This window comes from Lonchura striata, chromosome 8 (assembly GCF_046129695.1).
Source record: "Lonchura striata isolate bLonStr1 chromosome 8, bLonStr1.mat, whole genome shotgun sequence".
Taxonomy (NCBI): domain Eukaryota; kingdom Metazoa; phylum Chordata; class Aves; order Passeriformes; family Estrildidae; genus Lonchura; species Lonchura striata.
This window is the reverse complement of record NC_134610.1, coordinates 10038256-10057226: the sequence shown is the minus strand read 5'-3', so window position 1 is coordinate 10057226 and position 18971 is coordinate 10038256. Positions and strand designations below refer to the sequence as shown.

Below are 18971 nucleotides of genomic sequence, written 5' to 3'. Positions count from 1 at the left end.
CTAGTAAAACTCCTCTCCACCATCAACTTTGGACATTTTCCCCTAACTGTTAAGTCTGCCAATAAGTTTCTACAGTCTATGGACTCCTGCTGTGATATGTGAATGAATCAGAGGCTGCTGGAATCAGGAATGGGGGCAAAGACAGTGTAGAGATAGCTATTATTTCAAGGTAATTGAGTGGAATGGGCAAAGGAACAAGCTGAAGAAAAGTAGAAACCCCTCGGGATATCCACACTCTGCCTTCTCTGCAGATGAGTCCCAGGTTCTTCATTGAGTAAGTCTGCTTTTCTGCTTCTCCCAAAAAAGAGCCTAAAACATGCACTTTTTCCTTCTAGTGCAAAACTCTGTGCTCTTGTCCATTCTGATGTAAGAAAGGCTGAGAACTGGTCCATTTGGGTCCTCTTCCTAAGTCTGTGTTGCATGTAATTTGTGTTTTCTGGAAAGCAAAGCTGAATGGAAAATTCTGAATCTTGGTTCTTTAGGAAGCTGTGTCTCATTGCACACAGGCCCTGAACAGCACTTTGAGTGAGAAGCAGAGAACTTTTCACTGCATCATAATGTGCACAAGTGGGAATGTAGACACCTACTTTTAGCTCTCCTGAATTTAGCTATGAGGAATTGACCTATTAATCAGAATTAAGTCATTTATTTAATAATTTTCTATCCTTCTAAGATTTGTATTCTTCACTGTACAACTTAATTCCCATTTCTCTTGTTCCCCGTCCCTCATTCATTGTCACTAGCACATTCCCTCTTTTTTGTCTGCAGCAGCAGAACCTAGGTTGAGGTGAGACTGGGCTGCTTAGGTTGGACACTAGATCTTGTTTTAGTTGCACAGGGGAAACTGAAGGACTTTGATGCCAGCTGCCTACTGTGGAGAAAGATGGAAAATGCAGAAAATACAATAAAAGAACTGCTAAAATCATCAGCCTGTGTGTTGCAATTAGGAAGCAGAGAAAGCAAAGAAGATATTGCATGTTCCCAGGAGTTACTTGGCAGGTCTTTGGTTACAGCCAGGTATCATTTGGGAATCTGTAGATGATTCACCTAAACCTTGAGTGTGATGTTTCTGTATTGTGCATTGCATCTGTGATATGTAACATATAATTTGTTGCAAAACTAATGGTTTAGAAACATTCAGGCCATTTTGGGATTGTGTGGTTGCAGGGGGGTTTGTAATTCTGGAAGCATTATTTTTCATATAATTTGAATATATTCAGAAACATTTATTCTGCCATCAATGAGAATATAGTGGGTATTCTCTTCCACTGTATTTTGGGATATGTAAGAAAAAAAGGAAGGTGACAATTTTTGTTGGACTGATAATCTTTTCATAGATCCTCACCTCAGAAAAATGTGAAGTGTCACCACTAAGTGGGCAGGATCTGGAGTTGGAAGGTTTCTGGATGAGAATCAAAATGCAAAGTATTTTCTGATCCAAATATTGTTTGAAAGTAAGTTATTTCATTGATTCTGAGTGTCTGTCTTCTGCCCATGAAGGTTACAGCAGAGTTGGATGCTTGGAATGAAGATCTGCTGAGGCAAATGAATGATTTCAATACTGAGGATCTCACTCTGGCTGAGCAGCGATTGCAGCGTCACACTGAGCGGAAACTGGCCATGAACAACATGACCTTTGAAGTCATCCAGCAAGGGCAAGACTTGCACCAATACATCATGGAGGTCCAGGCTTCAGGTGAAAAGAACAATTTGATCCCTATTTTACATTAAAAAAAAAAAACAAACCACCCAAAAAAAAAACCCCAAGAAAAAGCCCAAACCCCCAAAATGCATAGCAAGCCGAAATACCGCAATACATATCAAATAAGCTTTTAACATAAGTATAAGCAATACCTGTCTCTCTACTCCCAGGACTGTTCCACAAGTTTTGAGAATTTTGATTCAGGATTTTATGTAAAAACCTGCTATTTCTTTGAGAAAGAACAACAAACTGAGGAAGTGAAGATGAATTTCAAGTTTCATTCAGAAAATTTCACAGCTGCAGGATGGAGTGTGTGATTGACTCCAAATTGGATGGAGAGGGGAGGGAAAGACAAGATCCTTGTCCTTGTTCCAGCTCAGAAACAAGCTACAGATCCTTGAGCTGGGCAGTCACACCTAGGTCTGAATGTAGTCTAGTTGTTCTAGACTCCTAAACTTGTTAATCTTACTGCAAATTGATTTTAGTGAGAGTCAAATGGAACAGATGGGCTGGCTTCATTCTCTGCAGGCTTGAGTACCTTTTCCATGTTCCCCATTTCAGGATGCAGACATGCCCAAGGGAAAGAGAGACAGAGTAAAGGGAGAAAGAATCTAGTTATCCAAGAGTCCTCTGGGAAAGGATCCAAATATGAGAGCCTTGAAACCAGTAATGAAATGGAACTCTTGTTTCCAGTCACTTCTACTTGGAATTGTTTTGTGTAAAAAGGGAATATGATAAACCATACTGGAATTTTCGTTTTCAGAGTGCACTTAAAGGTAGCAACTTGGGTGTAAAAAAGCCCTTTGAGATGTGTTCTTAAATGAAAATCTTGATTAATTTTGATAGGGAGACTGATTCTTCTCAGCATAAGAAAATTTCTAATACATCCTAAGAGTCAAAATTGTTGTTTCCTTGCATTTTGCATCTGGAAAAAGACTATCATAATTCAGATTAATTGCTGCATAAAGCCCAGAAGTGAATGTTACTTGTGTAGTGCTTTAACCTTCTAAAATGTTTGGAAAGATTGCAAAGCAAGAGCAGTTCCTGTTCTTTCCCTCGTTTGAAATAAAAAGGATTTTATGGTATTATTCTTTGGCAAACATTTTACCTCTAGGCACCTACCTTCAGAACAATCTGGCAGTATCCAGCCTGATTTGGCAGGCTGCACTCAACAGAGGCTTGAGGACTGCTTCAAGAGGATGTTGTGAACTAGATAATTCTGTGAGCCTCTCTGAGATCTGCCCACACAATGCCTGGCTCTATGCTTCAGCCTCCCTGCTTTCTGAGTTAGAAAACTTGTCCTAAGACATTGGTTAAGATGTTTGTGCTCTTTTGGTTTTTTTTTTTTTTTTGTTGTTGTTTTTTTTTTTTCATCCCAAAGGAATCCATGGGAAGTAAAGAATATGATCCAGAGCAGAGCACAGTCAGGAGTCTCAGTGGCTGATTTTTAGAAAATAAATAATAAATTCTGTGTTTGTCAAGAAGTTAGAAACAGCTTCTTTTGGATTGCTGACAAAAGGTTAGCAGCTCAATGAATTGACTTGTAAAATGTTTTTGTAAGATTCTCTAAGGCCACTTTCTATTAAGCCTACCTAATAAAAATCCACTGCTCTCAAAAGCAGGGAAGCAGAAGTCCCATGGGGATGTAGAGTAACTGTAGTCAATCTAAGGTAATGGCCATGTCTACTATGCATGGAATGCTAAATGCTGGGAGAATAGAAAAATAAGAGAGAAAGATAGTACTTGGGACCCTACTGCTTCTTACTTCAATAAAGAACTGTTATACTTCATAAAAAAGGGATTGAATTTTACTCCCTCTTCCTGAATCCTTTATCATAGCCACTCGGGGCATAGGGTAGGGGATGACTGTTCTTAACTGCCAGAGCTGAAAACTTGCAGAGGTTCTGGGAAATCAGCTGCTATTCCTGCCTCCTGTTGTACACTGTCACCACTGCTACAATCAAAACTCAGCTGTAGCTATAGAATATAGAGCCAGAAAAAAATGTGATTTTCCAGAGCCATTCTGCCTAACCAGCCACCCTTAATTGACCAAGTTTCTTCCCTTCCCTGTAACTCTCTTTGAGCTTTATTCTTTTCAACATACCACACAGGAGACTGACTTATTTTTGATCACTCTCTAGTTTGTCCTGGAGGTCTTTAAGCCAGCAAGTCAGTCAGATAAAATTACATCCACATGCTGCCATTGATGATGTCTTTTTCACTTGGAGATCTTGAGGAGGTAGAAAAAGAAGGTTTTGGACATTCAGCCATGTTTTTTGCATGTCTGATACAGACTTGGAGCACTGACCCTTACTAGGCTGTGGAGTATCTGGCAATCCCTGTGAACATTCTTATGGTGGTACAATAAATTCAGTGGTTCTGTCATGCACCAGACTCTGTGGATATTGAGGGCATCCATACAATCAGGCTTCTCTGCAAGCCCAGTATTTCCAAATATCCAGCTCAGGGTTATGATCCTGTGATTCTTTCCAATACTCCAGCACATCCAAGTGAGCCTGGATTAGACTGTTTTCTCCATCAGAATAATTATTTTTTAAAGAAATGTTTGGTTTTGTTAGGGAATAGGTAAGATCTGGAAGTCAGGTTACATTTCCTGAAATTTTGCAGTACTTGCAAATTGTTGCTAAAATCTGTGTCAATCAGGAAACATATTTATATGTAGAGAATATTATAATAGTCTCAACAAGACTGGAGTTTTTAATGAGCTAGCCCTTTTTGTTTCAAAGAACATATTTGCTTTTTTTTCTATTTGATTTTAGCTCTACTGCTGATAGCAAAGCTGAATATGTAGGTAAATACTAGCAGAAATGGTTATTGGTTTTTCTGGATTCCTAACTCAATATGTTGAAGAAGCCTGGTGTTTCCAAAAGTGAAAACCTGGACAATTCTGAGAAATCCATTTCCCACAGAAAGTTTAGGATAATTATTCAGACGTAATTCAACACTTGGGCCCAAGCTGTGGTGCTGACATGCTTAGGTAATTTATTAGCATATGCACCTTAGTTAGTCTGATTCTAGGCATTAAAAGCAGATGCACTCTAATAGCTGGTTAATTGATTGTGCAAATTTATTTGATTAATAAAGTCCATTTGCATTGTCAATATCATTGTCAAAATGAGCTCCCAGTTGGGGGTCTCTAATGGTTTACAGAGCTCCTTTTTATATCTTAGACAAATTGCTTCTAAATCAAACCTGAAATACACTGTAGAGCTGAAGTTGGGGATATTTATTCAGTACCTGCCTGATATGTGTAAGATTAAAAGTCCTTTTGCTTCCTGGTCATCAAGCTAACATTGTTCACCTCTTTTCCAAGTGTTGCATTGCTTCAAAGGAAAGCAGAAATCTATTTGCTTTGTGATGTCCTTTATAGTTAATTATAACTGTAGTTTATATTGCAAGGAAGAGAAAATAAACTCTGCTACCACAGGTTCTTAATATTTCAGCATAAAGTAGGTTTAAAGCATTTTCAAAACAGTTTTGACAGTTTAAAAAGCAATACCCCTTCCTTAGACTGAATTGTATCTCACATTGCAAGCAGTTCAGGTGTCACTAATGTATATTTTGTAGGATGCCAGTTAGTGTGGCTCAGTACTCTTTCCTGCAGGATTTTTAAAAAACATTTTCAATTCTATATCACTCACTTGACATCTGCTGCACTGTTTGAGGCAGTAGAAGAAAATGGCAACCAAGTTCATTTTATCAGAAAGTCAGCTGTGCTTTTCCAGCTGTCAAAACACAATGCAAAGATAATACGTATGAAATTATTCAGGAAACAAGGCTTTCTATTTTGCCAACCAATACTTGAGAAGAAAAAGCGCTCTCACCACATGTGCTGGCACCACAGAATAAATCTGTGTGACATGTGACAAGCAGGAAAGGGCAGATCATTCATCATGGGGAGCACACACTGCCCTTGGATAGCATCCCAGGCAGTTCCCTGGTTGCTGCTGATGAGCGAGCAGGATCGGAGCTGCACCAGCTGAGTGTGCAGGAGGGAAAGCTGTGCATTTAATACCCAATAGGTGTGGTGAAGTCAAGCATACAAAAAGCCATCATGTCCTCAGGATACAGAACCATATGCAGGCTAATTGCAGCAACAATGCCTGGTGTCTGGCAATTGAAAAGAACTTCACTCCCAAGAATAGAAACATATATTAAATTTCCAGTTTTAAACGGGAAGCCAGGGGCCATTCCACTTTATTTGGTAATGAAGGAACTGTTTTGTTTTGGCTGGGAAAGGGAATAAGCCAATCATTTGCATTCCCATGTGCTTTTTCTGATAAAACCAGACACCAGGAAAAGGGATAGGGTTAGTAATAAGTATTTATTTTGTGTGCTGTACTGTGTAGATACCGCTAAATGAAATTCATGAGTCTCTGAGGAGGATAAAGAGGGAGGTAAAGACAACTTTCTAAATGGCTTTCAAAAATACTGTCCTGTCCAAGACTTTTTTTCAGCAGCTTCTAATTAACACATTTCTTTTTTAATGCTGTATTATTCTGTTGAATCACATGGCTTTGGAGGAAAGTGCAGTGTTTTCTCAGCATTACTGCAATCTTATTATTTTTATGTTAGGTTCATTATCCTTCCTGCTTCGAGGCCAATGGCAAAATTCCAGTAGACCTTCATAAGGGAAGAGTCAGGACATTATTAGTTTGCAGTCCCAGGGGCTGCAGTAACACGGGATGACATCATATTTCCTCCAGGCCAAACCTTCCAGTTGCACTGGTAGTGAACCCAGCACTGCAGGCGCATCAGTGGCACCCAGAAGGAAGGTGTGAAGCTCTGCACTGTATTTCATGTAACCACTACACACAAGGTCACAGTGTCAGGAAAACATTCAGGGGGTAGGAAGGCTCAGGAAGTCTCAATTTCAATCTCATGATCAAGTCAGGGCTATGAAATCAGACCAGGCCTTTGAGGGGTTAGCAGGTTCACGTAGGATGCAAGAGAGGGGGATGTGGTACTAAGACACCCTTTCTGTTTGCTGTGTGAGGACTGAACAAAAGTCAGTCTGTGGAATAATTCTGAATTAACTAAAGTCTGATTTCAACTAATTTATTGATGATGATCTTCTAGCATCCAGATAGAAAAAGGTTTTCTCTATGGAGTTCTCTGCACTTGTAGCACTACTGTAGATCTATTTGACTTTTCTATTTTCTTCCTTATCTCTTTTCTCTTCTATTTTTTTTCCCAATATGCATTTCTAAAGTATACGTTTGTGAATTACCCTAAAAAACTGAGGATTTTTGTCTTTATTCTTAATTTGATGTTAATGCAACTTTTTGAGCAAGACTGTGCTTAAGTCAGTCCAACTAGCCAGATGCTGATGAGTCAGATGAGCAATGACCACCAGAGAAGCACCACTTTGTAGAAAAATGTAGTGATGAAGATTAGGGAGCTGTGAAAGCCAAATATTACATGTGAGAAAGTTAAGTGAGAAAGGATTACTCAGACAGTTGCAAATCAATGTGTTAAGTAACAAAAAATTTTGAAGTTTCCAGTTATGCAAAACTGAAATTTCAAGTAAGTGCAATAATCTCTCTCTCTCTGCATGTTACAGGCATTGAGCTGATCTGTGAAAAAGACATTGATCTTGCAACCCAGGTTCAAGAACTGCTGGAATTCCTTCACGAGAAACAGCACGAGCTGGAGCTCAATGCTGACCAAACTCACAAGAGGTTAGAGCAGTGCCTGCAGCTCCGGCACCTCCAGGCTGAGGTCAAGCAGGTGAGAGTTTTCAAGCACATGAGGGGCTTGAGGGGCTTTTCAGCCATTGCATACATCCACACTGCTGAGCCAGACAGGGACAGACCTTCAGGTGGGCAGCCTAAATCCCCCTTTCCTTAACAGTACTTGATCTGCTGACATGTTGCAGAATGGTCCTTTGCAAATAAGAAGGGGCTCTGCTCTCCCAAGTGTGCCTGTTTTTGGTTTCATGAGTAGTCATAGGAGTTCTGTGCAGAGCTGACCACTTACCTTCTCAAATGGAGAAACAGCCTCAGACTCCAAGTATTCTGGGAATATAATTATTTGATTTGTGACCCAGATTTAAGCTGAGGTGGAAAACAGGCCCAAAGCAAAGGAAACTGAGCTGTGAGGCCTAAGTATGATGTTACATTGGTTTCACCTTTTCATTTATTGCTATACATCTGTTCTCTTGCAGGAATCTTTAACATCTTCCGGCAATTTAAAAAATCCTGTCAGTGGTCTCTAGATCCCAGGACTTGTTTAGACATCTTAGTATTATTAAATTGCCTTTCTTTCAGATTTCATCCTAGCATAGGCAGTCATGTTCTGCCTCCCTTGGTTTTCCCTAACATTTAATTTGGATGCATTCTATTTCTTTGTTTTCCTTTGCTGCACAGGATAACATTACACTTCCTGCTTCCATAGCCATAGGTGGCTTCACACTCTAGTGTATGTCTGTCTTTTTATTGAACGTTCTTGATTTCATAAGGAAAACCAAGAATGTTTTTCCAGACATGTGGAATATTCAGTTTTCCATTTTACTATACAAATAGGTGGGTTGGGGGGTGGTGTTGGGACAAGTGTCCAAATTCTACAAGGTGTTCATGAAAGATATCTGCTCATTTGTTTACTTAAACACATACACATGTTCTCTGAATGCTCAGTACATATGATCATAAATATTCACTTTTGATGACAGGGTAACTGAGTGATGCTTAATCTGAATTGCTTTATCATTGCCAGCAAAAGAAATCCTTCACACTCAGCAAACTGGCAGCACTAACAGCAAAGAAAACTACATTTTCTTTCCAAGTCCACTTTGATGTGAATATTTTTCAACTCTACCTAAAAGTGGCATAGAACTCTCCTAATTTTTATTTTTTAAAGATGATCATTTTGCATTTGTGATTATTGAAGATCAGCTTCTCACAAAGTTCTGGAGCTCTGTAGACTACTTGGCTTTCTTCTGAAAAATAAAAAAGAAAACAAACCAAGCAAAACTCAGAAACACTCTGTGATATTTATAACCACATCTTAACATGATTATGATGTATATACTTTTTTTTTTCCTATAGGTTTCTGAGGTTTCTTATACACAGCTTAGCTAAGCCTGGAGGTATATGTGATAGGTTTATGGTAAAGCAGAGCCATTTTAATTTATGACAGAAAGCAGAGAAGAGTTACATGTGTAGCAGAAAGGCTAAAGATGAAGGTTGCCCACTTGTCTGGGATGGAGTTCAGTCAGCCCCGTGGCTGCTCCTGCAGCCACTCAGTGGCAGTGCAGGACTTTCTGCAGGTACCTGATGTTATTTGCCTTACTATCAAATATCTGCTGGTCCTTAACTATTTTACAACTGAAATCTACCCAGAGGAAGTGGCTATAGGACTGAGCTAATACTTATTGTGAGAGAACAGCTGCCTTGAATTAGTATTTCCTTAACAGAGCTTGGGACGATCAGAGGCTTTGTTATTATGTGACCTCTCAGCAAACCAGTAGTGAAAAAACATTTTATTTGTTCAGCTGAATACTAAGCGCCCCTTCGCTTGTTAACTTATAAATTACCACAGCTACAATCTCCCTTAGAAAGAGGCAAGTTAAAATATTTCTATGTCCTATCTCCCTGGTTTCCTGTAAATGAGTCATATTCCCAACCATTTAGTGAAATTGGGAAATGTATTGATTTTGGCTTGCACTTCATCTCCAGTCTGGACCAGGTTTCCTTCACTTTCGGTTTAGTGCATCTGAGATGATGGATGATCTCATTACCAAATTGCTCTTTCTCTTGTGAATGAGTTGAGATGTGGTTGTTGCAAGACACCTCCTGTAGCTGTGTTAAGTTCTGCTGACAGAGTAAAATTGGTCAAAGCTGCTACATGTACATGTGTTTGCATTTTGATATAATGGCTCATGGAAATAAAAAGTCTTTTAACTGTCTCTATCTATTTAAGTTTCATTTACCAGAGATTTCTGCTTTGTATCATGTGCACCAAGGATTTGAATGCCAAGACAATGAATTGAAGTTTGGGGCCATTATAGTGGAACAATTCCAAATGTGATGTTCTGTGAACTGCTTTAGAGTGGAAATAGTAAAGATGAGTAATTCACAAGGTCTTTGTTATTAAGAAAAATTCTGCCCAAGCCTGATTTTCCCTCATTTGGATCCTACTCATTTCTGACAGAAATGATACTGCTTACATAAAAGTAATAACAGAATAGATTTGTGGAGATCAGTTTAAAAAAACAAACTCTAATGCTGTGCCTGCAGCTGTTTGGCTTCCTTAACCCCTTAATTTATTTTTGTATGGTTTGGGCTTTTTCTTTTAATAAGTTTTGAACTTGACCTAATTTGCTCCAAGATATCCTCAAGGTGTCCCACTGTACTTGCTTTCCAGGTTGTTTAGAAGTATATTTAATCCTTTTGATGTGCTTGTTATCCATCTATTTGTTACTGTTTGGCATTAGATTTGCTTCAAAATATATATGTCCAAAGGATGATGGGAAGTAGCAATTTGAGAGACACTGAATATATTTGTTTTTCCCTAATCTAATGTCAAATAGCTTCTGGAAAACTGATGCAGTTTTAAACATGGTTAAAATTACCAGAAACTGTCCTTGATGGTTTGGTCTGTGTTAGTAAAAGCTTCTGAAGGAAGCTGTAAAGGGTCTGGAGGTATAAAAGATTCACTTATATTGTTTTGTCTTCTAAACTTAAAAATCTTTTCTTATCTGACTGGACAGGTATCCGTAGCAAGGCCCTAAGTCTTTTTTAGAAACATGAAGGAAGATATTCTGACTAAACTGAGCAGTAGACAAAAGCACTGCATTGTACAGAGCTCTCATTTCTTAAGAATGGCTGCACAAGGGGTGCCTCAATCTTTATTTTTCCTGTAGAGTCTGACTCTGTGCTGAGTGAAGATGGCAGAGTTCCAAGGGAAAAATTAGAAGTTTAGAAGAATTTGGTACTATTATTTAATTACAGAGAACCCCTGTACAGGAGAATAGCCTCCCTAAAGCAAATTGGAGTCAAAGGTGGGAGTTGTTTCAGAGTTGTGGTCGTTGCCCTGTTAAACAACCTATGCCTTGAAGTAAAACTGTTCTCCAGTGGCAAGTAGCTTTTATATAAGATCCCATAAAAGTGTTTCTGCTTCTCTATTATAAAAAATTGTTAGGATGTATAAGAAAGTCTTTGAAGATTTATTTAACTCCAGAATTATTTAATCATTTCTTCTGCAAAGCTGATAAAATCTGTAATTTGTAGAAAATGTCTGTTTAAAGTTGTCTTTTAGGGTTGGCCTGTCTGCACGTTGCTAAATAATGGTGAAACTATTAATGCAGGAAATAATCATAGAAGTGCTTTGGTCCTGTATTAGGAGCTTTTCTGTATATTTTAATGAAAAGGTATTAAGCACTATATGAGTAGAGGTCAATTTGTGAGCAGGTCTTGTAAACCAGACACAAATGTGTAAATGCCCCCTTCCAGCCAGTTCCCTATTCTAAACCAGGGACACAAAGGATATCCCTGCAAGGGATATTTTTGAACTTAGACTTAAGAAGCTTTGATTGTGCAACTGAATTTTTTTTTCCTTACTGTATGTAAACAACACAAGTAAGAGAAAAACATTACTATAAAAATAGCCAATGCAAATCTCAGGTGAGGCTCCAACATTTAAATGCCAGACTTCTCAAAGTAGAAAAGGGTGACTGTGCAAATGCTTCCATGAGAAATTTGCTTGTGTTTGGGTGCTCCTTGGGCCTGACAAATGGGATGTAGGAACCCCAGAATGAGTGTCCAACCCCACACTCTGGGGGAAGGAGAGGGGGCAGCTGCTCAGGGGTGGCAGCAGCCTTGGTCAGGAGTGGTGCTGGCAGCATCACTGGCACATGGAATCCACCAGGCCACCTGAACTGCTTTTTCCCTGGATAATTTGAGGCTGCAAGACTCCTGAAAAGAGGGGTGAATATGTGTTGTTAACACAAGAGGAAACCTGGCAGACTGGTTGTGTGGTGTCTCTTCCTAATCAAGTTGCTTTGTTTTAAGACTGAGTTTCCATGGTTTTTTAGTGATGTTTCACTATTTAGAGTCTCAGATATTTGTGTGAAATCTGTGTCAAACTGTGGCAGCTTTTGAAAAATTCAGCTGAAATGAAAGATGTTCCACAAAGGAAAAAAAAATGCTGTATTTTTAGCATACTCACTCAGTATTTTCTACATTCCAAAAAGTCCAAGGCTGGGTGTCTTGCAGTATGTAAAACATGAAAGCATGTCTTGCCTCGTGATGTCCTCAATTCAGGCTTTTTCCAGGTTCAGTGATCCTTTGCTTAACTTCAGAGTTTGGTACTATGCAGTTGGTAATAATGCAGGGTTCAAGTCTGATAGGTTATAGAAAATGCCAGACAATACAATTTCCACATGATAACTCAACTGCTTTTTCTTTAAATGTGTGATGCATTTACCACAGGAAAGATTACACCTGCTGATGAAAGAGAAATGAATGAAATTAAATCTTCCACACTGTTGTACTGAACAGAATGTAATTTTCTACAAATTAGGGTCAGCTACATGTATAGATGTCTCCCTTTATTCTCCTAGGGAAAACTAATTTTTTACCCTATAGGAAACTGAATGGCAATAACTAGGTTGATGCATGATGTAGGGATGAAAAACAAAGCAATAAAAAAATCCCTATTTCCTCCAGGCAATTAATGGATCACTTGTAGAAAATGATAGTACAAAAGGGAAATTGTTATGTAGACTATTGCAGAAAAGTCAATTTTGGAAATCATGAACTAAATTTAGGGCAGTGATTGAGCAGTCAGGATTTCCTGTGGATCTATGAGTTGGACTCAGCAACTTTCTGGCTTTGTTGGACTAATATGACACCTTCACAGGTAGAAAAAAGGCTTTGAGACATCACAGAAAAGAACTTGCATGTGTGTTCTGGGTGCTAATTTCCTAAACACGTGTCTTAAAATAGCAGAAATGTTGCTGCTTAAATGAGTGAGTACAAGCTTGATGAATTAATTATGTACATTTAGGATGTGATTCTGCAGTCATTACAGCATGGATTTCATGTCTACAAATAATTTTAACATGTCTGAAGTAAAGCCTCTTGATTAAACACAAAATACAAGACTTGACATTTTTTCCTAGCTGTGTGCAGGTGGAAACTCCAACTGCATCTTAACTCCATGCCAAATGAATCCAACTGTCCTCTCCCTCCTCCCCACTAAGCTCAGACTTTTGTGTCTGAAAGATAAATAGGCAACCTAAGCAGAAAGGTTTTGCAAAATCCATGATTCCTATGAGAAATTTGAAAATATGTTTAAAATCAAATCTCCTTCATTATGCTTTGTGGTTTTGCCTTGGGATATTTGCATAGGGGCCCATTCATTTTTGTGATCAAACCTTGAAAATGAGTGTTCTTTGCTATCCAAATATCCATGTAAAGGGAGTTTAATTCTTCAAGCCATAACTTTTTCAATAAGATCTTTGCCTGTTAAAACTGTGTATCATTAAGACCTTATGCTAGGATTTCTTCCTGCTCACAGCTTCAGCCCAAGACCACACTTGTTCAGGCAGGCTGAAGCATTTTCTGATGGGTGACTGCATAAACCCTGGTACTGAAGCAACCTTTCCATGAGCACATCCTTTGTTTGCAGGTGCTTGGCTGGATCAGGAATGGGGAGTCGATGCTCAACGCCAGCCTGGTCAATGCCAGCTCCCTGTCAGAGGCTGAGCAGCTCCAGCGGGAGCACGAGCAGTTCCAGCTGGCCATAGAGGTAACACCAACAACTTCACTTTGTTTCTCCTTCCCAGGTGAACAGCGCACAAAAGGTTATCTCATGGGCATCAATCATTGCTTTCTTGAAGGAAGGGGAGGAATAGAGGCTTTAGAAAATCAACTTATCATTAAACTCGTAATGTAGCCAGCAGCTAATAGTGAAACAAATTATTTATCACCCGCAGCAAATTCTTCTGCTGCCAGATATCAGCTTTTCCATTCATGAAAAAGACACTCAGGCATCTCCTGATAATTTCTTTGATAAAAAATTAAGAAGATTGAAATTTATAAAATTATCTGAAATGGGAAAAGTTTTCTTTCCACATCCAAAGTCCGGAGGTCATACTGGATAATGCTCTCACACTAAATAATCTTTCATTCAGTTTTCCATTCATGAACACCAGAAAAGAAACTAATTCCAACCCTCATCCTCTAACAACTTTGACAAAGAGGCAAGAGGGGAAATTTTTAAGAATGGACTCCTAAACTGATTTTCCTCCTTCTTGTTCTGGAGTAACAACACGTCTTTGACCTGGCCCTTGGAAAGTGATTGTGAGCCAACCCGTTTGCCTCACACACAGGGCCAGGAGGAAGGGCCCCAGCTCTGAGCAGCTTTCCTTTGAATGAGAAGGTAGTGAAGGGCTAAGGTCTGCCCTGAGCAGGGCTCTAGAAGATTCCTAATTAAGCTCAGTGCTTCATATAGCTCTGTTGTTGTGAGCAAACCCCATACTCACAGAGTTGTTCCAGCTTAAAAGGTGTGTGTGCTTCCCAGATTATATTGATTGCTAGGTTTTTATAGAGAAAAGAACAGCTGGAAAATATTCATATACTTAAAACTAAGCCAAATTTTAAACTCTGCAAGTATGGAGATTTGAAGAGGAGATGCCTGACTGGGGGTGGGAGGTGGGGGGAAGAGGAAGGGATGTCTCCTGGTAAACTTGAAGTTAGTCAGTATGTATTACAGTGATGCTAATAAGTATAGAGTTTAAATCTCAGCTAATGACTTATTTTGATTCAGCTCTGCTCAGAATAATGAAGGAGCAGCTGTTGCAGCTCCTAAAGGAAAAGGAAGAAGTTTTTTATTAATTCTGTATGAGCTGACTGGCACCAAGCTGTGCTGACCACATCTTGGCAGCCACCACCAGACAGCAGTGGGGAACAAGACACCCACTGGCTGAGTTATCACAGCTTCTGACACTGGGGAAGTGCTTGCATTTGGTGGTGAATGCAAATTGCAGAGGGAGAAGAGGGTTACACCATAGTAAGAGGGAAATAAGTTTTCAAAAAGAAAAACCCACGAGATTAAATATTTAAAGTATTTAAAGCTCAATATGGGGAAGAGATCAGCAAAGCACACAAGGCAGACTGTTCTCTAAAAGCATTCTGGATGTGGAATTGATTTTCAGTTGAAATACCTCAAAGTCTATTTCAAACAAGTATTACAATTCTGACATCAGTAAAGCAGCTGGATATTAAATTTAACCAGTTGTTCTTGAACATCTTCCTAAGTTTCTGCCAAGTATTAATCTCTTTTGTTTCCTAATAGATCTCTCTACATTGCATTATTCATCACTGTATTGCCAGATGATTTCAAGCTTTTTTCCAGGGTCATGTCTTAGATCATAAAACTATCACATGAGAATTTGTCAGCAGCAGTTACAAATGGGACATAGCATAGAGGAGTCTGAGAGATTTTAGGGCTTCTGTTCAGAAGATTAAAATCAAATACTGGACTTAACCATGTCTGAACACAGTTACTCAGGAGGCTGTGAAGGGATGGGGGCTATTTTAGCAGCCCATGGAGGAAGACATAGCCACCACTTGATAACTCTGAGAGGAGCTGGTATAGGCCAGGGAATGGGGCAGATAACTCAGTCCTGCCTGTAAAGTGGCTGCTGAGTAAACTGGGGAATGGTGGAGGGAATGGTTTGACTCTCCCCAGCTCTGACCTTAAAGGTAGGAGCATAAGTGTAATCTCCATTGTGAGTGAACTGACTTTCAGAAATGCATCTTTTAGGGGCTGCTACTTGTGATAAAGTTCATGCCCTTTAGTAAGACATCTTATTTTCTGGGACTGATGTTTTGAACATCTGCACAAGTAAAGTTGCTGATGCCAGGTAAACTGCCTGGCAAGAGCCAAATCAGGGTGATTAGGCCCATAGTTTGCCAGCTGTTTAGAGTTTGCTTTTGGGCTGTAGATTGTGTGGGCTGCAGTCAGTACTGAGGCTGGGTGAGAGCTGCCTGCACAGTCAGAAAGTCAGAAAGGCAGTCAGAAAGGACCCCTGGGAACCCCCCACCATGTTACTGCCTAAGGGGCAGTAGCTGACCAGTGGAGCCACCCCATCTTAGCAGTGATTACATGTTCCAAGCTTTTATTAACATGTTGCAAGTGTGTGTGAATAACTGAAACTAAAATGCTTTGCAGAAAGTGACTGCTAACTGAAGATAACTATGAAAATATTTCGCTCTCTCACATCCCCATGCTCACGCCTCGCTTCACCTTTCTACCATACATCTGGCACATCTGTACAACCTCTCTTTCCTCCCCTCATACACAGTCCCTCTTTCATGCCACTTCCTTACAGAAGACACACCAGAGTGCCCTGCAGGTCCAGCAGAAGGCCGAAGTGTTGCTGCAGGCTGGACATTATGATGCTGATGCCATCAGAGAATGTGCTGAGAAGGTGGCCCTGCACTGGCAGCAGCTGATGCTGAAGATGGAGGACAGGCTCAAACTTGTCAATGCCTCTGTGGCCTTTTATAAAACCTCTGAGCAGGTGAGCTGCACAGTGCCATTTCTGAGCCATAGTAAACCAAGTCTGAGTCAGTAAAAATTCTTTCTTTGACAATTATTGCAACACAAAAAAAACCCCAAAAAAACCCAAACGCAAACAAAACATAACCCCCTCCTCCCTCAAAAAAAAGACAAAAAAGGAGCAGCAAGCATTTTGTAATAACTTTCATCTAAAAATTTTCCGTGTAGCAATGTAATTCTTAAAGGTGCTATTTTTGTTGGGTTTTCTTCCATTTTCCCCTTTCAAACAGGAATAATTTTTTAATCCCACCACTTTTGTTTCAAGTTCTCATGATACTTAATTTTGAGGAATATAAATCTGCTTTTCCTTGAGAACTGCTTGCAATTAATTAATTGTTACTTTGTGAACCAATGTTTTCCCTAGTACTTAAATTACCACCATGCCAGAAAAGTTGCCAAGATTTGAAGGGATTTCTCTTAAACACACCTGCAACACAGATAATTACAGCAGGAGCCCATTATATGCTATCCCAACTCTACTTCATTCCAGGTGTTCATGAATTGCAAAACACATTCCAGTTGGCTTCTGGCATGGTGGGATTATTCATCCCTTGCACAGGCAGGTGCCCTTTATGCTGTAGTCAGTGAGAATTAGTGTCACAGTGTGGCTACTCGAGCAGCCTTGCCTGATGCCATTTGCTGCAGCCAGGCAGTTGGTGTTAGCAGGGACACTGCAGGAACCTGTGGTTTTACACAAAAGGCAGCAGTGATTGCCAGGACATTTTCTATTGTTATTACCACACAGTTAGATCCTCAATTAGAGAACCAGACATGGGAAGATTTTTAGCACTAGATATGTCATTAGGGAAAGAGTGTAGTTTTCCTTAAGTTGGAGGCTAGAGATGATCCTTGGGCCACTTTTTGGTGTAGTTTATTTAATGTATTTTTAAGACTGTTTAAGAGGAATTTATTCTTTATAATTAATGTATTTCACTGTGAAGAGTTTCAAACAGATTTACAGTCCCTGATGCATTCAAGATCAAAATGAATTACTGCTGATGGAGGAGTGTGAAAAAGGAAAACTGTTAGGGGATTCATTAGAGTTATAGACAGTTAAATGTACTGGCCAAAATATGCATTGGCAGTAAATTTATCAGTTCAGTCTCTCTTCCTGTTTCCAAGTCTCAGACAAGCACACTGCAGTGCCCACCAGTTCATTCATTGGTTCTGTCTATTCAGCAAATGTGCAGGGCAAAGATCATTCAGTCTTTGAATGCTCATGAACTCATTCTGCAAGCCTGTCATCTTCTCTTGGGCTGCACAGCTGATCTGCAGTCCTTAAGGGTCTGCTCTGTGACTGCCTGACAGTGGAGTGAATAATTTACTGGATCCTGAATTTTCTGAGCATCCAGAAAAAGGAGCTGAAAGAACAGAGAGAGTGTCACATGCAGCCAAACTTTTTCATGCCTGTCTTCCTCAAGTATATTATGTTCTTGATATTAGTGGTGAAGTCCTGAATTTCAAACAGCCCAGTTTTTCTCTGACTTCATTGACAGCACATTTTATATTCACTTTTCTCATCACCTTAACAGAAAGATGATCTTTGCATATGCAGGGACAATTCTTTCTGGAAATATGTGAATCCCAGGCAGTCCATTTATTTTCATTCTTTAAATCACCAAAGTCCAATAGAATGTCAAGGTTTTCAAGAAGTAAAATGGAAACACTTCTGTGCCTTTATAACACGTGAAGCACTTGCTCTCCACTAAATGTTTGAGGGATGCTGATTTGCATCCAAGTAAGAAGATGATTTTAGATTGCCAAGTGCACTATGTCCTTACATAATGCATAGTGCATAAGCCTGGCAGCAGGATCTTTATCAGCTCACCATAACTCACCAGTTTTAAAGTGGACTTCAATGTGCTCTTGATCAGATTTACATGAAAATAGCCTGTGATAGTAGGGATGATTGAGAGGTAATTCTGGAATCTTCTCCAGACTGTGCTCTTAATAATGTGGGTTTCCCTGAATTATAACTGTGTTCATATTAAAGCTGCAAGAGTGAGCAAGAAAAGGATGGACATTGCTACCTGGATCCCAGCAGTAACTGACTGGGTCATCTCAGCAGCAGGGTCTGTAAGAAGAGCCCTTTGGGAAAGAAGAAGAAAGTTCCAAAGTCCTGGAAAACTTTTGCTATGTCTGCATAGGCCACTGTGAATATTCACAGGATCTGCAACATAAGAGACTCAGCCTTGTTTGAGGCAACTGCCTAGTTTCCAGGCTGTGTTGATTTATTTACCTCATTTCCACTGTTCCACTATTCTACCAAGATGGAACATATGTGTGTGAGCCCTGTGCAGTGAAGTACCTGCATCCACCTAGATTGTGACCTAGATTTAAAGTCTATTGGTTTCCATCAGCCTTTAAAAAAGCTGTATAGGGAGCAAATAAAATATAGCTGAAGAGAATTAATTCCAGGTTCAGGCTTTGTTTCAGGAAAGTATTTAAGCATGTGCTTTTCTTTAAGTATGTGTTAAGTCCCTTGACTTCAGTAGGATTTAAACATGTTCTAGAATAGGGATTGTTTCCTGAATGATCCACTGGGGCTGGACTGACCCCTGCCTTGATTCAACCTTTTGTGCTTCCTCCCATTATTCATTAGAAGAGAAGAATGATTTATCATTCTTAAACCAGATAAATTATATCCCAAACAGTAAAGATCCCTGCGGGTAAGAAAAGC

The 18971-nt window shown here is 39.6% G+C and overlaps 1 protein-coding gene across 1 annotated transcript in view; it reads left to right on the top strand.

The window, feature by feature from the left end:
- The window catches only part of LOC110468287 (kalirin), a 405960-nt gene that overhangs the window by 300201 nt on the left and 86788 nt on the right, over nucleotides 1-18971 (top strand). Inside the window, exons 14-17 of the mRNA XM_021526058.3 lie at nucleotides 1501-1696; nucleotides 7287-7453; nucleotides 13355-13474; nucleotides 16035-16253. Of these exons, the coding sequence (XP_021381733.1) occupies nucleotides 1501-1696; nucleotides 7287-7453; nucleotides 13355-13474; nucleotides 16035-16253 (702 nt within the window). The remainder of the gene's footprint in view (nucleotides 1-1500; nucleotides 1697-7286; nucleotides 7454-13354; nucleotides 13475-16034; nucleotides 16254-18971) is intronic.